Source organism: Pseudopodoces humilis, chromosome 24 (assembly GCF_049639895.1).
Source record: "Pseudopodoces humilis isolate 2021_Gansu_Grassland_sample_001 chromosome 24, ASM4963989v1, whole genome shotgun sequence".
NCBI lineage: Eukaryota > Metazoa > Chordata > Aves > Passeriformes > Paridae > Pseudopodoces > Pseudopodoces humilis.
In genome coordinates, this window is record NC_142223.1 from 6,676,758 (window position 1) to 6,690,374 (window position 13,617).

The window sequence follows — 13,617 nt, forward strand, 5'->3', positions numbered from 1 at the left end:
CCAACCACCTGCAAGATGTGCAACAGCACTTAAAAAACACCTTTCAAAAATATGAGTATTTTGCATACTCCCCCAAAACTTTAACAGCAATCCCAGCAGTTGGGTTTGGCCATTTTTTACCTGCCTGTGAGAGCGAGGATGAGGACGAATGGATCTTGCAGAATTGTCTCCTGCACTGAGTGGCTCCAGCCTGGGACAGGCCTGGGCAGGGAGCCTGGCCCTGCCTCGTGTGAACCAGGAGAGCAGCTGCTCATTAACATCATCCACAAGGAAAACTAGTCGTAAGGAGAAATGCTAACATATATTTAAATAATTTTTTTTTATGCTTTCAACCTTGTCTGCAGTTAATGAACAAGAAAATCTGGTCTAAGGGCAAGTTAAAACAGGGAGTAATTTGTCTGGGTGACATCTTAGTTAGAACTGAATTTCCTTGCACTGAGATTAGCCTGTCATGTTTGTCACTCATAATGACACGTTCCCATGCAGCAGAGCCATGAGAAGGCACAACAACACTATTAGTAAAGAGAGATTTACACAATATTAGCATATCACTGTTTGGGCCCTCCTCCACGTAGCACTACATGAGCCTAAGTGGTGCTATTTTTTCACCTTATGAGGATAAATAGGAGTGGCTGGCTCTGATTTCCACAGCAAAAACATGAACCAAACCTCAGAGATTCCGTGTTCCACACTGAGCTTGCAGCCTGCCTGCCCCAGGGTCTGTTCCAGGCTTTGCTGTTCCACGGAACACCAGGCAAGGCTGACCTCTGGGAATGAATTCTTCCTCTGCAGCTCTGTCAAATCTGAGCACACAGCAGTGAATTAATTCCTGCTTGGCCTGGGATCTCTGGGAACAGCACTGCACAACCTCTGACCAGCAGGCACAGGTCAAAGGCATGAAAGAGGTCACGAGTTTCTGGCCTTGCACTGGTATGGACACAGAAAGGATCTAAACCACATCTGATGCTAAATCAGAGTCTGGAGGGCAAAGAGCAGGGAAGGAGGGAGGGGAAGGAACTACTCCAAAATTTCCCCCAGCTCTCCTTCCTCAGCACTGCCAGCAGCAATGCTCAATATTCACCTTGTTCCATCCTTCCCATGATTATCAGACCTGGCAGCACCTTCTCCCCACAGAGCAGGATGAGCTTTTCTGGGATCATTTTTTCACCATTATTATGGTGAAAGGCTTGCAGTGTCCTCCTCCAGCCCTCCCAGTCCGACACCAACACCCATCAGGAGGGCAGCAAGCTCCAAATGAAAACTTTATTTCCTTCCCAAGGGCTACAGTGACAAATGTGGCAGCAAACCCCAACAGCAAACAAAGGAACGGGAGCTGGAATTCACCTGGAACGTTGAGTGAATAATCATTTCAGTGAACTGAGATATAAATACATGTATGTGATGTCTGTATGTTACATTGTACCTTCCATGATCTTCATTTCTATCTGGCATAATTAACAATAAATCATTCTGGGGGCTTACAGCACCTGTTATTACATAAATAAAACAGCAGCAAAGGAGGTGTCAAGACTGATTTATGTGAAGTGCTACCCTGAAGTTTATTGGATTTCCATAATAAGAAATCATACCACACCATTTTCTTTTACATTCATCTTCTGGGTTGCATATGATAATTTCTAAACAAAGACACAACTTAGTGCAGGTTAAGAGGCTCACAAATCATTTATCAGATAAATCTGATCTCTTTAGAACAGGTGATGAACCGAAAGATAAAAAAGGTACCATTTTGTCAGGACAACAGGTGACCTATCTAAACTGTTTAAAGCCAAAAAAGCAGGGCCTCAGAAATAAGTCAAAGTTTCTTAAAATACCCCTGACAGAACTATTATTTATAAGGAAACTCTTTTCTAGAAAAAATTCCAAGTGGACAAGGAAAGCATTTTCTAAAATAGACATGTACCAGAAATGCAAAGAGAAAAGGAGCAGAAGAACAAAACCAAAATATTTTGGGACTAATCTAATTTCAGAAGCAAGAACTCCACAAGTGCAACTGCAGATTCCTTGGGCTGCCAAGCAATTAAAGGGAGTAATTAAAGCAGATAGAGAAGCAGTGAAGTTAAATGAATTTTCTGCATTAGGCTATTATTATAGATAAGGGGAAAGAAATTCCAATTCCAAAAGCTCTTTAATGATTATTGACCTTAACAGAAATTTGAGTCTCTGAGAAGGATGTCAGGGAACAACTGGGCCAAGTGCAGAGTGGTGAGGGACCAGCGCCAGGGGCTCCATCCCGAGGAAAGGAACACAAGGAACATCTTCCCTGTGCAGAATGGAGGTGTTTCAACTCCAGCTGAAACCCCAGACTAGCTGGGCTGAGTGGAAACCCCAAGAGCCAGGTCAGGGGCAGCTGAGCAAGTCCCAGCTCCAGCTGGTGGCCCTGACCTGAGCAGCCTCCCAAAGCCACTCACTGGGGTCACCTTGGAGCAGCACCCACGAGTTCCTCCCTGCACCTCTGCAGCCCAGAGCTTTGAGAATCACTCGGTACTTGAGAGGAAGTTACCACCAAAAAGCCAAAATCTGGCTCACACACCAAACATCTGATGCCCTCCCTGCTGTGGGAGGCCCAGGAGTGGCAGGAAGGTTCCTCCCCTCGGGGGGCACTCACCGTGTTGAGGGCATTGAGGGTGGTGTCGTCCCGGGAGGCAGCCACACATCCATCCTCCGTGGATCCCCCGTCACACATCCCTGCAAAGGCTGCCATGCTCCTGCAGTGCCAGGGGAAGGAAAGGGGTCAGCTCCTCAGCTGTGCTGGATGCACTCTGCACTACTCACACACTGGATTTACACCTTAAATCGTGAATTTTAGGGCCCTGCGACACTATGGATCAAATAAGGTACCACAAAACTGCAAAGCTGAGTCACCCCAGCACAAGGAGTAAATCCAGCATTAAAATCCAATCTAATTTGCTTTCATCAGCTGAAAGTCTGCACTGCCAAAGGAGCAGGGCCTGATCAGGATTACAGAAGCTGAAACCTGCAGACAGGAGAATGGAGTCTCAGCAGAGACAGCAAACTCTGTGCTGTCATCTTGGTTTTATTATGTCAGAAAACTGACTGAAACTGCAGATTCCCCAGTCCCTGAATTCTTGCAAGCTACATGTAATTTACCGAGGCTCAGAATTACTGTGAAGCCCACCAGTGGGTTTGCTGAACCCCCAGGGAAGGGCTGAAATGCAAACTGGAGCTGCCAAGGGGGTTCCCTGCAGGGATCCTCTGCCGTCCCAGCTGCTCCACCCTGAGCAGCTCCTCCCTTGTCACCCATCCCACAGGGCACTGCTGGCTTTGGGCTCCAGAGCCACACCAGGGGAGGCTGTGCTGGCCCAAACCTGAGCTGTCTCCAACCCAAGGTGGCAGCTGGAGTGAAGTGGGGCTGCAGCCAGCACAGCCCTGCCCATCCCCAGAGCTGGCCACGGGGGCTGAACTCACCTGGCTGCCCTGAGGTACATCAGCAGGTCACAGTCGTTGACTCCTGGCATCCACACCAGCTCCTCGTGCTGTGTCACCGTGTCCCCGTCCGGGGAAGGGAACGGCTGCAGGTCAGGGAGCTTGGCCTGGAAAACGAGGGCACACAGACATGGCAGGAGGACACCTGGGTTCGTAAATTCTCTGCAGCAGCAGGATCTGGTAGGTGGGAGATGTTCAGACAGCAGCTGGGGATGGGCTTTGCTCCAAGTTTCCAAATTCTGAGGAGGCTGAGGCACGGAGCCCCAACCCATTCCCTTCATCCAGCATTCCTTCCTCAGAAGGGCAGTGATTTTCCTGATGGTTATTCAGAGCTAACACCTCCTCAGCCCACTGCCAGTGGATCCCTTCTGTACTCTGGAGCAGCAGAGGTTGAAAGGAAAGCGTTGTGTGCTGCACAGCCCCGTGGGATGGAAGGCCAGAGGACGATTCCCCTCCGACACTGCAGCTGCATTTGTGCCAGGGACACTGATCCAGCTGCTGCCTGCCAGGCTGAGACCCCCACAGAACACACTCCCAGGGAGGAGGGTGGGGAGGAGGTTACCAGATGTGTCCCATTTGAAATCAGCGAGAAACCCTACACATTTGACACTAAGTTTAAAATTAATGCTCGGTAAATCATTAGAACTGTAAAGAGAAACAAAGACATTTCCTGAAAGGGAGATAGCTCAGCGAAATGAACACTGCCTCTAAAAACGTATTACACTCTACCCAGAGACCCAATTAGCATCTTTAGTCATCTCCTGCTCTGAGATGAGATAGCTGAGAGCCTCTTCAGAAACAGCTTTTGAGCCCTATAATTACCTCCTATACTTACAACGCTAAACGTATTTGAGAGGCAACATTTATACATAACCAGTAATTACAAGTCACAGGTTCAGATGTCTTTCATGTTCTGCTCTTTAATCTGTACTTTATTTTACTTCTTGCCTGGGAAAATGGATATGTCATTGAACTTCTCTTCTGGCAAGGGATAAGCCAGCACTGGGCTTTGTGGGAGAGAGGCACTGCAGCAAGCAGGGGGCTGCACAGCCCACCTTCAGCCTCCTGGAGCCTTGGAACGGGCTCACTTACTGCAGCTTCTCCCAGCAGCAGCTTCCTCTTCACCATACACAGCACCACTGAGGCTGGACAGGATCTCCAAGGTGATCCAGTGCCAGCTGTGAGCCATCCCCACCTCGTCCCAGGAGCACTGAGTGCCTCTGCCAGGGGTGGGGACCCCAAACCTCCCTGGCTGTTCTTTGTAGCCAGAAGGTGTCCCAGGAGAACATCCAGCAGAGACCCACCCTGCTCCCCTGGGAGGTGAATTCTCAGAGCTCTGCAGTCCTACAGAACATTTGTCTCCTCTGCTGTGGGGGATCTGTGCACTGAGGAAACCCCAACGCCTCTGGCACTCCTCATGTGCACAGCTGAGGGAAAATGAAGGCACCATCAGGAACCCCTGCCAGGACCTCAGGCTCTGGACTCTGCTGCTTTCACCTGCTGCTCACTGAGGGGAGTGTCAGTGAGGACATCTGCCACAAACAAGATGAGTGAGGGAGCAATGGAAGTCTAAAACATGAAGCAAGCAAGAATTAACAGTATTCTAAATCAATGGACCTGCTTCCTCCTTTTTTATCCCCATCCATAAATGCATGTGGTAATTATACCTTAGAGCAGGGTGACTAATGCCTGCCAAAATATTAGATGACAATTTGAGATGAAAGTTGTTTTGAAGGTATCATTTACAGTACTCTTGTTATGACTACTGAAAAGAACACTACAGGTTTAATTGCCAAGGACTTTTTTCCTCTGAAGGCAAAACATCCTCAAGAATGTGACATCAGGTTCCATAAATATTTACTTTCACTAGTTCTTAAACAAGATTTTTAAGAGGGTCTGAATGAATATTCATCACTTGGATGCAAAACTCCAGCACTTGGACACTACAAAGTCAATTCCTCAGGAGAAGGAGAGGCCTCATTCCCAGTGAGAGATCTGGCCCTACGAACCACAGCAAGCTGTATGTTAATTCTCTTTAAGAACAGATTATTTCCAATGCTTATGATGGATTTCTCTCAAATTAGAATTAACATACCAGGAACATCTAGAGTCTTAACCTTACTGTGCTTCCCAGTGCGTGAACACACTCAGCAGCTTCCTCAATTTCTGTTTTAACAATCCAAATGACTTAAAGCACTTCTTTAACTTCCAGCAGTTACTCACATTCCCTCAATCTTATTCAAGAATTAACCCAGTAGCACTTCTGCTACTGAAAATCATTAACATATCAACATCTGACACAGAAAAGTCTCAGTAACTGAGCTAAGGAATACTAAAGAACTCACAAAAGTGAGTCATCTGAGGATGATTCTGAAAACCCTCGCTGTATCTGAACACATGCAATTTTAAACAACTGTCATCTGCACAGATCAAGAGGCAAAAGCATCTCTGGATGCTGAACACAAACAGAACCCCTTACCTGGTGGCTGGGTCCAACTCTGATTTCACCTTGGGTACTGTTTAGCCTCCTAAGATACAAAGGGAAAACAGCAGTGAGAAAGAATTGCAGTTGATGAAATTCAGGGTCATATTCTTTTTTGTCATTGCATTTCCAATGCAAACGGAGCAGAAGCAGAAATAACACATCATTTAGAAACAAGAGGGGATGTGCTCAGGTGTGCTGAGTAACCTGGTCTGTGGAAGGTGCCCCTTGGCAGGGCCTGGCACAGTGCCACCCTCCCAGGAAACAAATCCACTCCAAACATGAGCCAAAAGCCTCCAGAAACCAACGAGAACACATCAAAATGTTTCCCCCCAATGCTATTTTTGCGAGACAATCTGACACTGTTCTCTTGTTTTCAGGTTATGCAAGGAAATGACTGAACTAGGAAATCAATTTTCTATTTACAAAGTCATACATTAAATACCAGGTTACTACAAGGTGTCAGAACTCTTCCCTGTGAGGAGCAAAGGGGAAGCTGACAACAGAAAATGCTGATGCTCTTCCTTTCCTCCCAGAATTCATTCTCAGGCCGTGCACATCCCTGCTCATCAGTGCAAGTGAAGCTCACAACGCTCCTGGGCAGGGTTTGTGCCCACCCTGAAGAACACCACTGGTGTGCCACCACTGAAGACAGGAAGAACCAAACATCCCCCAGCTCCCCATTCCTTCAGCTGCACCACACTGACTATGACAAATAAGACATTTAAGAACCGAGGCTGGAACATCCTGTAATTGCAAAGTTAAAAGTTTGGGATGGGACTTCTGTTCCCAACTCTTTCTGTGGGAACTCAAAGGGCTCCCCAACCATTCCTCATGAAGTGTGGACAGAAGTATTTCTGTGTGTCTTTCCATCACCCAGTCACCATTTCCTGGGAATATTCCCACCTCCAGGTGCTCCCCCCCTGCCCAAAAGGTGAGGGCTGGGCTGAGCTGCTGTGCAGGAAGCTCTGGCAGGCTGCCCCACATCCCACTCAGATTTTAAAAGGGCACAAAGCCCCTGGCTCCTCAAGGACACACCATCTGCTCCCTAATTTCTACTGTTTCCACATCCTCAGGAACAGGTTTCAAACGGGAAAAAAAAATAAATCTTGCTATGGAAACTAAAATGCACTGCAGATTTGAAGCTAAATCATATTGGTGAGAGCAATTACAGTGAGAACGGAATGGCATCCTGTGTTTATTCCATGGGAAAGGGAAAAAAGGAGCCAACACTGTATATGAAATGTGACACAAAAGAAACTGCTGTAACAAAGCAGTATCCATAGCAACAACAACTTAATATTTCAGTCCTCCTCAGCTGCAGTGGATTAAATATAATGACAAGATGTTCCCTTTGAAAAGTAACCTGTTGCCATGGCAACGTTGTGTTCTGCAAAGTAAACAGGGGCTGGTCAGAAAGGAGCTGGGAGCCAGTGCTGGAATATCAAAAAGGCAGGAAGGAGGCAGAGCAGGGCAAACAGCACACCCTGATCCACAGAGCCGTGTTCACACACTCCAGGAGTGCCAGGAGCAGGTCCTGCTCCATCTGCCCTGGCAGCACCACACAAAGCACCCAGAGTGAGGATGGGCAGGGCCTGAGCACAGCCTGGCCACAGCTCCCCTCTCCTGCTCGGGCAGGGAGCAGAGAGGGAGCAGGGCTGGCACAGCAGTGCCTGAACAATTCCCACCACAGAAACAGCTTCACCCTCTGTTTGTCACCTGCCCACAGCTCTCAGCAGGGACCCAGGGCTGGCACAGCTGGCAGCTCTGTCCATGGGCACAGTGCCACCAAGGACTGGGACATGGCAACCAGAGCTGCCCAAAGCACAGCAGGACAGCTCTGGGGAGGACCTGGGCTCAGGACCCTGCTACAGAATGCCTGGGTGGCAGAAGGGCCCTGGGGATTTGTGCACAGCCCTGTCCCTGCTGTGAATCCCTGGTGTGCTGCCCTTTGCCAGGAGGTTTCTGTGGAAGCACACGGGCTGGATCCATCCTGCAGGGTCAGGGATGGCCTGACAAGGTGCAGTCTCAGAAATGCTGCTGCTTTCACCTTTCCCTTTTTACTGGCAGCGCTCAGCAGCAGAGCTGCCCTGCAGCAGCTGCATGTTCTCCATGCAGCCTGGCACGGGGCTCAGGGAGGTGGCACTGCTGCAGCGCCACAGGGACCTGCTCTGCTCCTCTGCAGCTCCTTCCACCCAGCAGCACACCACTGATTTGGGCTGCCTTGTTCTGCTGTGGTCACCCTGCCCTCAGTGCTCTCCCCTCTGGGCTCTCAGACATCCTCTGCCAGCCAGCAACAGCTCAAACCCCTGGAAATAACTCAGCGCTGCCATTAATATAAAAAACAGCCCACAAAAAACCCCAAAGCGAAACCAGAACCCAAACAACACACACAGGACAGCATTCTGTGCTGCCCATGTACCCAGCCCGGGCATCCTCACCCCTGATTCTGCAGACTGAGGTGATCCCTGATTAAATGAGAGGGATGCTTCAGCAGAAGGTTTTTAAACCAGCCACTTCACTCAGCCACAAACCTCATCTCAATCAGCGTTTCTGACTCTCTTTGCAGCTCTCCAAGAAGGGTTTTCAAAGCAAACTTGCTAAAACAGGAGTGACTTGGGCACACCAGGGACACAAACCTCACGTGCAGAAGAAGTTTCAGCCATCCCTGAAGCACCCTCAGCCTGGAATGAGCAGGGTCAGGGCTGGTGGCTCTCAGCCATGCCCATGTGAGGACAGCTCACTGGCTAAGGAAGTGCCCAAAAACAGCTGGAAAAGGTCACCATTTCTGTATTGCCAAAGATTAAAATAGGAAAGACACATCTTAAAGCCAGGATAGAGGGGTTTGGGCTATATGTTTGTTTTTAATAAGCCATAACAAGCTGTAGCACTGAACAATGAATCTTATGAGATTTGGGGTTATGTTTGAAGCCTGGTATCAACATCAGTGGCTTTGCTGAATAAAACCAAGCCCATGTTAGATATATGTGTTACAGGACAGATTATAAACTGCAGTCACACACTTAGCACTGATTAACCAGCCATCATTAACAGACAATCAGTTACATCCACTGAGAATGTGACTCGGCAAAGCAATTCCTAGATCCCTGTGATTTCTGTAAAATTAATAGAAACTCCCAAGAAAATCCCAAGGAAAGTTTTTTTTTAAAAAAAAAAAATCCTTTAATTCAAATAGTCCAATACCCAAGATGAAAGAGCCCTGCTCTTCAGAGGCAGTTCTAAAAACATCTGGCAAGGATCATTTTGTTCCATCTCTAGAGGGACAAAACAGGGGAGAACAAAATTATTCCACTCCAACTTCAGCAGATTAAAAACCAGTTTATCAGGGCCTGAAAGTGACTGGCACTGCAGCCAAGAGCATCTGTTTATGGTCACTGTTGGGAGAAAGGGTACTGAGCCAAGTGGATCCTTAATTTGAACCCAAAATTATCTTATGCGTGTCATGTTCAAACTCTGCACACTTCACAATACAAAAGGGACAAACACATTCAGGCCACTCAGCCTTTAGCTAAAAAAGCCCCACAACTACCTCAAACCTGAGTTAAAACCTCAGAGGAACAAGTCCCCTGAATTCAGAATTCAGCTGTGTCTTAAACCTTTAAGCAAAATTTTAAATTTCATCTCATAGAAATAGTATCCTGACACTCTGAGAATATTACTGCCCCTCGTATGCTTAAGCTTCATTTAAAGTTGTAGTGTTAATGTTGTAATGTGTGTTGCAATAATAAAAAAAAAAAAAACCAAAAAAAGAAAGCAGAAGCAATTTTGTCTGTGAAAAATCCAACCTGTACTTCAGGCAAACGAGCTTTTCTCAGTGCCTGCTCCCTCCAAAGCAGGAATGAATAAATGTGTCCCAACAGCTGCACCTCCAGAGCAAGCTCCAGCCTGCTCCTGACTGCAGGGGCAGCACAGCAAGGACTGGAGGCTGCTCTGCACCCTGCTGCTCTTGCAGGAGGAAGTTTTGCACAGACAGGAAAAGCTTTCTCAAGATGAAGTTGTTTTCTCATTCTAGAGGATTGAGAAAAGAAAAGCCTATAGAGAGTGCTCAGTGTTGGGGATGGAGGTGACAATAATTCAGCCAAGTTACTGCAGAGGAAGGAAGTGTTCTCTCACACAGGAATTACCTGTGTGGGGAGGATTTTGCTGGCAGGTGCCATGGAGCACCTCTCTAACACCTGTTTACCTCCAGATAAGGAAGACACCAGCATTTTGATTTTAAGTTCAAAAAAATAATTACTGGGAACACCATTGCATAATGCAAAGGTTTTTATCTGGTCACATGTGATTTTAACAGAAGCAGAATGTTGTTTACAAGCAGCACTGACACTGGTGAGTGAATGTGCAAATGAATTCAGCATGGGCTGATGCTGTTTAAGTGTTTGCCCTGTATGGCTTCCAAAGGGCCAGGCAGTGCCTTTGCACTTCCCAGAGCAAATATTCCCTGTTAAACCAGACTGAACTCCACAGCAGCACCACTGCTCCAGCACAGCCCCAGCTCCTGGGCAGGACACTGGAACTGGGAACAGCAGGGACCTCTTCCACAAAGCTTCATCAGGTCAGAGGCAGTGATCACCCTCTGGGGCTCTGAACTTGCCTGGCAACACAAATCTGCAGCTTCCCTGAACAGCACACAGGGCAGAAGCCACAGCTCGTGTCAGAGGTGATAAGCATGAAGAATGGGAAGCGTGAAAGGAGCTGGAAGGTATCCCTGGTTCCACCACACACCTGGAAACAAGCTCTAATTAAAACAAATTACATCCTAAAGAATTGGAAGGAAGGGGAAAGAGGTAATCTTACTGATTTATGCCTGGAAAAGAAGCTGAAATGAAGGCAGAACAAAGGGAAGAGACTATTCTTTATCCAAAGGACAATATTCAAGCACTTCCCATGATGTATGTGCAATTTCTAACAGCTGTTTGCAGTGGCATTAACTCACCAGACCACCTACCAGCAGTGCCTGAACTGGGAGCATCTGCTGGGCATCCAGCCAGGACAAAACTGTCCCTGGGGAATGGAAAAACTGCAGGAGCACAGCTGCAGGCTGCCCAGGGCACCTCGCAGCACTGCAGATCCTGACCCCACTGCCACCCAGCCTTTCCTTGGGCTGCCTTTTCTGGGGGAGGCTGGAGGGTTTAGGGGTTTCCCTGGGTGGGGGGAACAGGGAGGTTGGGTTTCTGTTTATGTTGTTTGGTTTTCTTTTTAACCCAAGTGTGCAGCCTTGTGCATCCACACACACAAACCTGCTTGGTTATGAACTGGCTGCCCAAACTCTTCTGTCCAGAACTGAACATTTAAAACCAGTGTTAAGGACACATCCCTGGATTCATGCAGAGCACTGACAGATTCCTGCACACATTCCAGGAGCTCCTTTATTAGGAATAAGAATGTGTCTAAAGCTCAGGCCTATGGAGACTCCTTCTCTAAACTATGAGGAGATCCAGCCAGGCTGCAGTTCAGGGCAACTGAGCTCTGTCATCATTAGCAGGACTTTGCTTCAGCCAATGGCAAAAGTGACCAGGGATCCGCGTGAAATAGGTGTTCTTGATTTTTTTAATGCTCTGCAGGTATAAAAGGAAATGTTTACAGGAATGACACTTGGGGTAGGATACAGACATGGACGTGGCACTGACACGAGCAGAATTCTGCAGGTTTATTCATCACTCATTCCTCAGCTTCTGACAAGAATCACAGGCTGGGTTGTGTTGGAAGGGACCTTAAAGCTCACCCAGTTCCACCCCTGCCATGGCCAAGGCCACCTTCCACGGTCCCAGGCTGCTCCCAGCCCCATCCAGCCTGGCCTTGGGCACTGCCAGGGATCCAGGGGCAGCCCCAGCTGCTCTGGGCACCTGTGCCAGGGCCTGCCCACCCTGCCAGGGAAGGATTTCTTCCCAACTTCTCATCCAAATCTCTGCTCCCTTAGTCTGAAGCTGCTCCCCCTTGTCTGTCACTCTGTGCCCATGCAGAAGTCGCTGCGCCTCCTGTCCCCAAGCCCCAGTGACACAGCCCCTGCCAGGTGAGTGGCAACGTGTGCAGGGCCAAGGGCCACCCTCCTGCTCCCGAGTTCAGCAGTGTCACCATGAGCAGCACCCACACTCCTGTCCCCTTCAACACAGACCCTGACAAGGAGAACACACCAAACCAGCTGCCCAGGGCAGCCTGGGGAGAGGACAGCTCTGCAGGACACAGCAGCACAACCCCACTGTGCACAGGGACAGACCCTGGCAAGGAGAACACGCTGCACACCAACCAACTCCCCATGCACCCATTTCTGTTCAGCTCTGCCACTGCTGGCTGTGCCCCAGGACCTCAGAGCCCAAGCCCTGCGCTTGGTCCCATCAGCCTGGTGCTGCACAGCTGCCCCGGTGGAGCTGCACAGCTGCCCCGGTGGTGCTGCACAGCTGCCCCGGTGGAGCTGCACAGCTGCCCCGGTGGTGCTGCACAGCTGCCCCAGCCTGGTGCTGCACAGCTGCCCCCGAGCTGCTCTCCTGCAGGATGCACCATCTCATCTGCACGGCGCTGACAGGCAAGCACAGGCACAGCGGCTGCCGCTCCTCGGGCCGGCACGGAACCATCCCTGGAGCCCACGGGGGCCGCGCTGCTCCGGCCGCGCTGCTCCGGCTGTCACCGCGCCCCGCGGGGCCCCGGCTCCCCGCACCGGCATGCACACAGCCGCAGAGCCCCGCGGAGCCCGGCACGGCCCCGCACAGCCCCCGGGCAGTGCCCCGCCGGGCTGGCAGTGCCCCGCCGGGCTGGCAGTGCCCCGCCGGGCTGGCAGTGCCCCGCCGGGCTGGCAGCGCTCCCACGAGCCGCAGCAGAGAGGGAACAGCCTCACCGACATGGCACAAGCGGCGGACGGCAGCGAGAGGAGCCGCGCTGCCGGGGAGGCCGCAGGGATGTAGCCTACCTGCAGGGGCTGAATGGATCATCCATGACTATGACAGGCGCCTGCGGGCTGGGATGGATTGCTGAGCCCTCTGTTCCCAGCCCAAACTCTGCCTTTTCCACTCTACCAACTCAAAATGGAGGCACATGCGGGCTGGGAGACCTCGCCGAGCCTGCACTGAGCTTGTGCTGTGACCTAAGCCCGCACGCAGAACGCAGAAACTTCGCTCTCGGACCGGCGGCACTGAGCATGTGCTGTGACCCTCCCTCCCTCATCATCACCATCATCATCATCATCCCTCCTCCTCCTCCTCCTCCTCCTCCTCCTCCTCCTCCGGAACCGCACCGCGGGCTGCCCTCGCCGCCGCTGCTCCGCTAAGGAACGCGGCGGGGATCCGCTAATAAATACAGCCGGGATCCGTAAATAAATACAGCCGGGATCCGTGAATAAATACAGCCGGGATCCGTGAATAAATACAGCCGGGATCCGCTAATAAATACAGCCGGGATCCGTGAATAAATACAGCCGGGATCCGTGAATAAATACAGCCGGGATCCGTAAATAAATACAGCCGGGATCCGTGAATAAATACAGCCGGGATCCGCTAATAAATACAGCCGGGATCCGTGAATAAATACAGCCGGGATCCGTGAATAAATACAGCCGGGATCCGCTAATAAATACAACCGGGATCCGTGAATAAATACAGCCGGGATCCACTAATAAATACAGCCGGGATCCGCTAATAAATACAACCGGGATCCGT

The 13,617-nt window shown here is 49.9% G+C and overlaps 1 protein-coding gene across 5 annotated transcripts in view; it reads right to left on the reverse strand.

Annotated features, from left to right (window-relative positions):
- Nucleotides 1–13,617, reverse strand: part of RERE (arginine-glutamic acid dipeptide repeats) — a 173,415-nt gene that overhangs the window by 60,698 nt on the left and 99,100 nt on the right. For 4 of the 5 annotated variants that reach the window (XM_088066413.1, XM_088066412.1, XM_088066414.1 and 1 more), the window contains exons 7-9: nt 5,945–5,993; nt 3,448–3,572; nt 2,627–2,726 (exon numbers count right to left, since the gene is read on the reverse strand). In XM_088066413.1, coding sequence (XP_087922539.1) covers nt 2,627–2,726; nt 3,448–3,572; nt 5,945–5,993 — 274 coding nt within the window. Of the gene's footprint in view, nt 1–2,626; nt 2,727–3,447; nt 3,573–5,944; nt 5,994–12,872; nt 13,035–13,617 lie in introns of those variants that run through there. The other variant, XM_014259169.2, reaches the window with a different exon arrangement.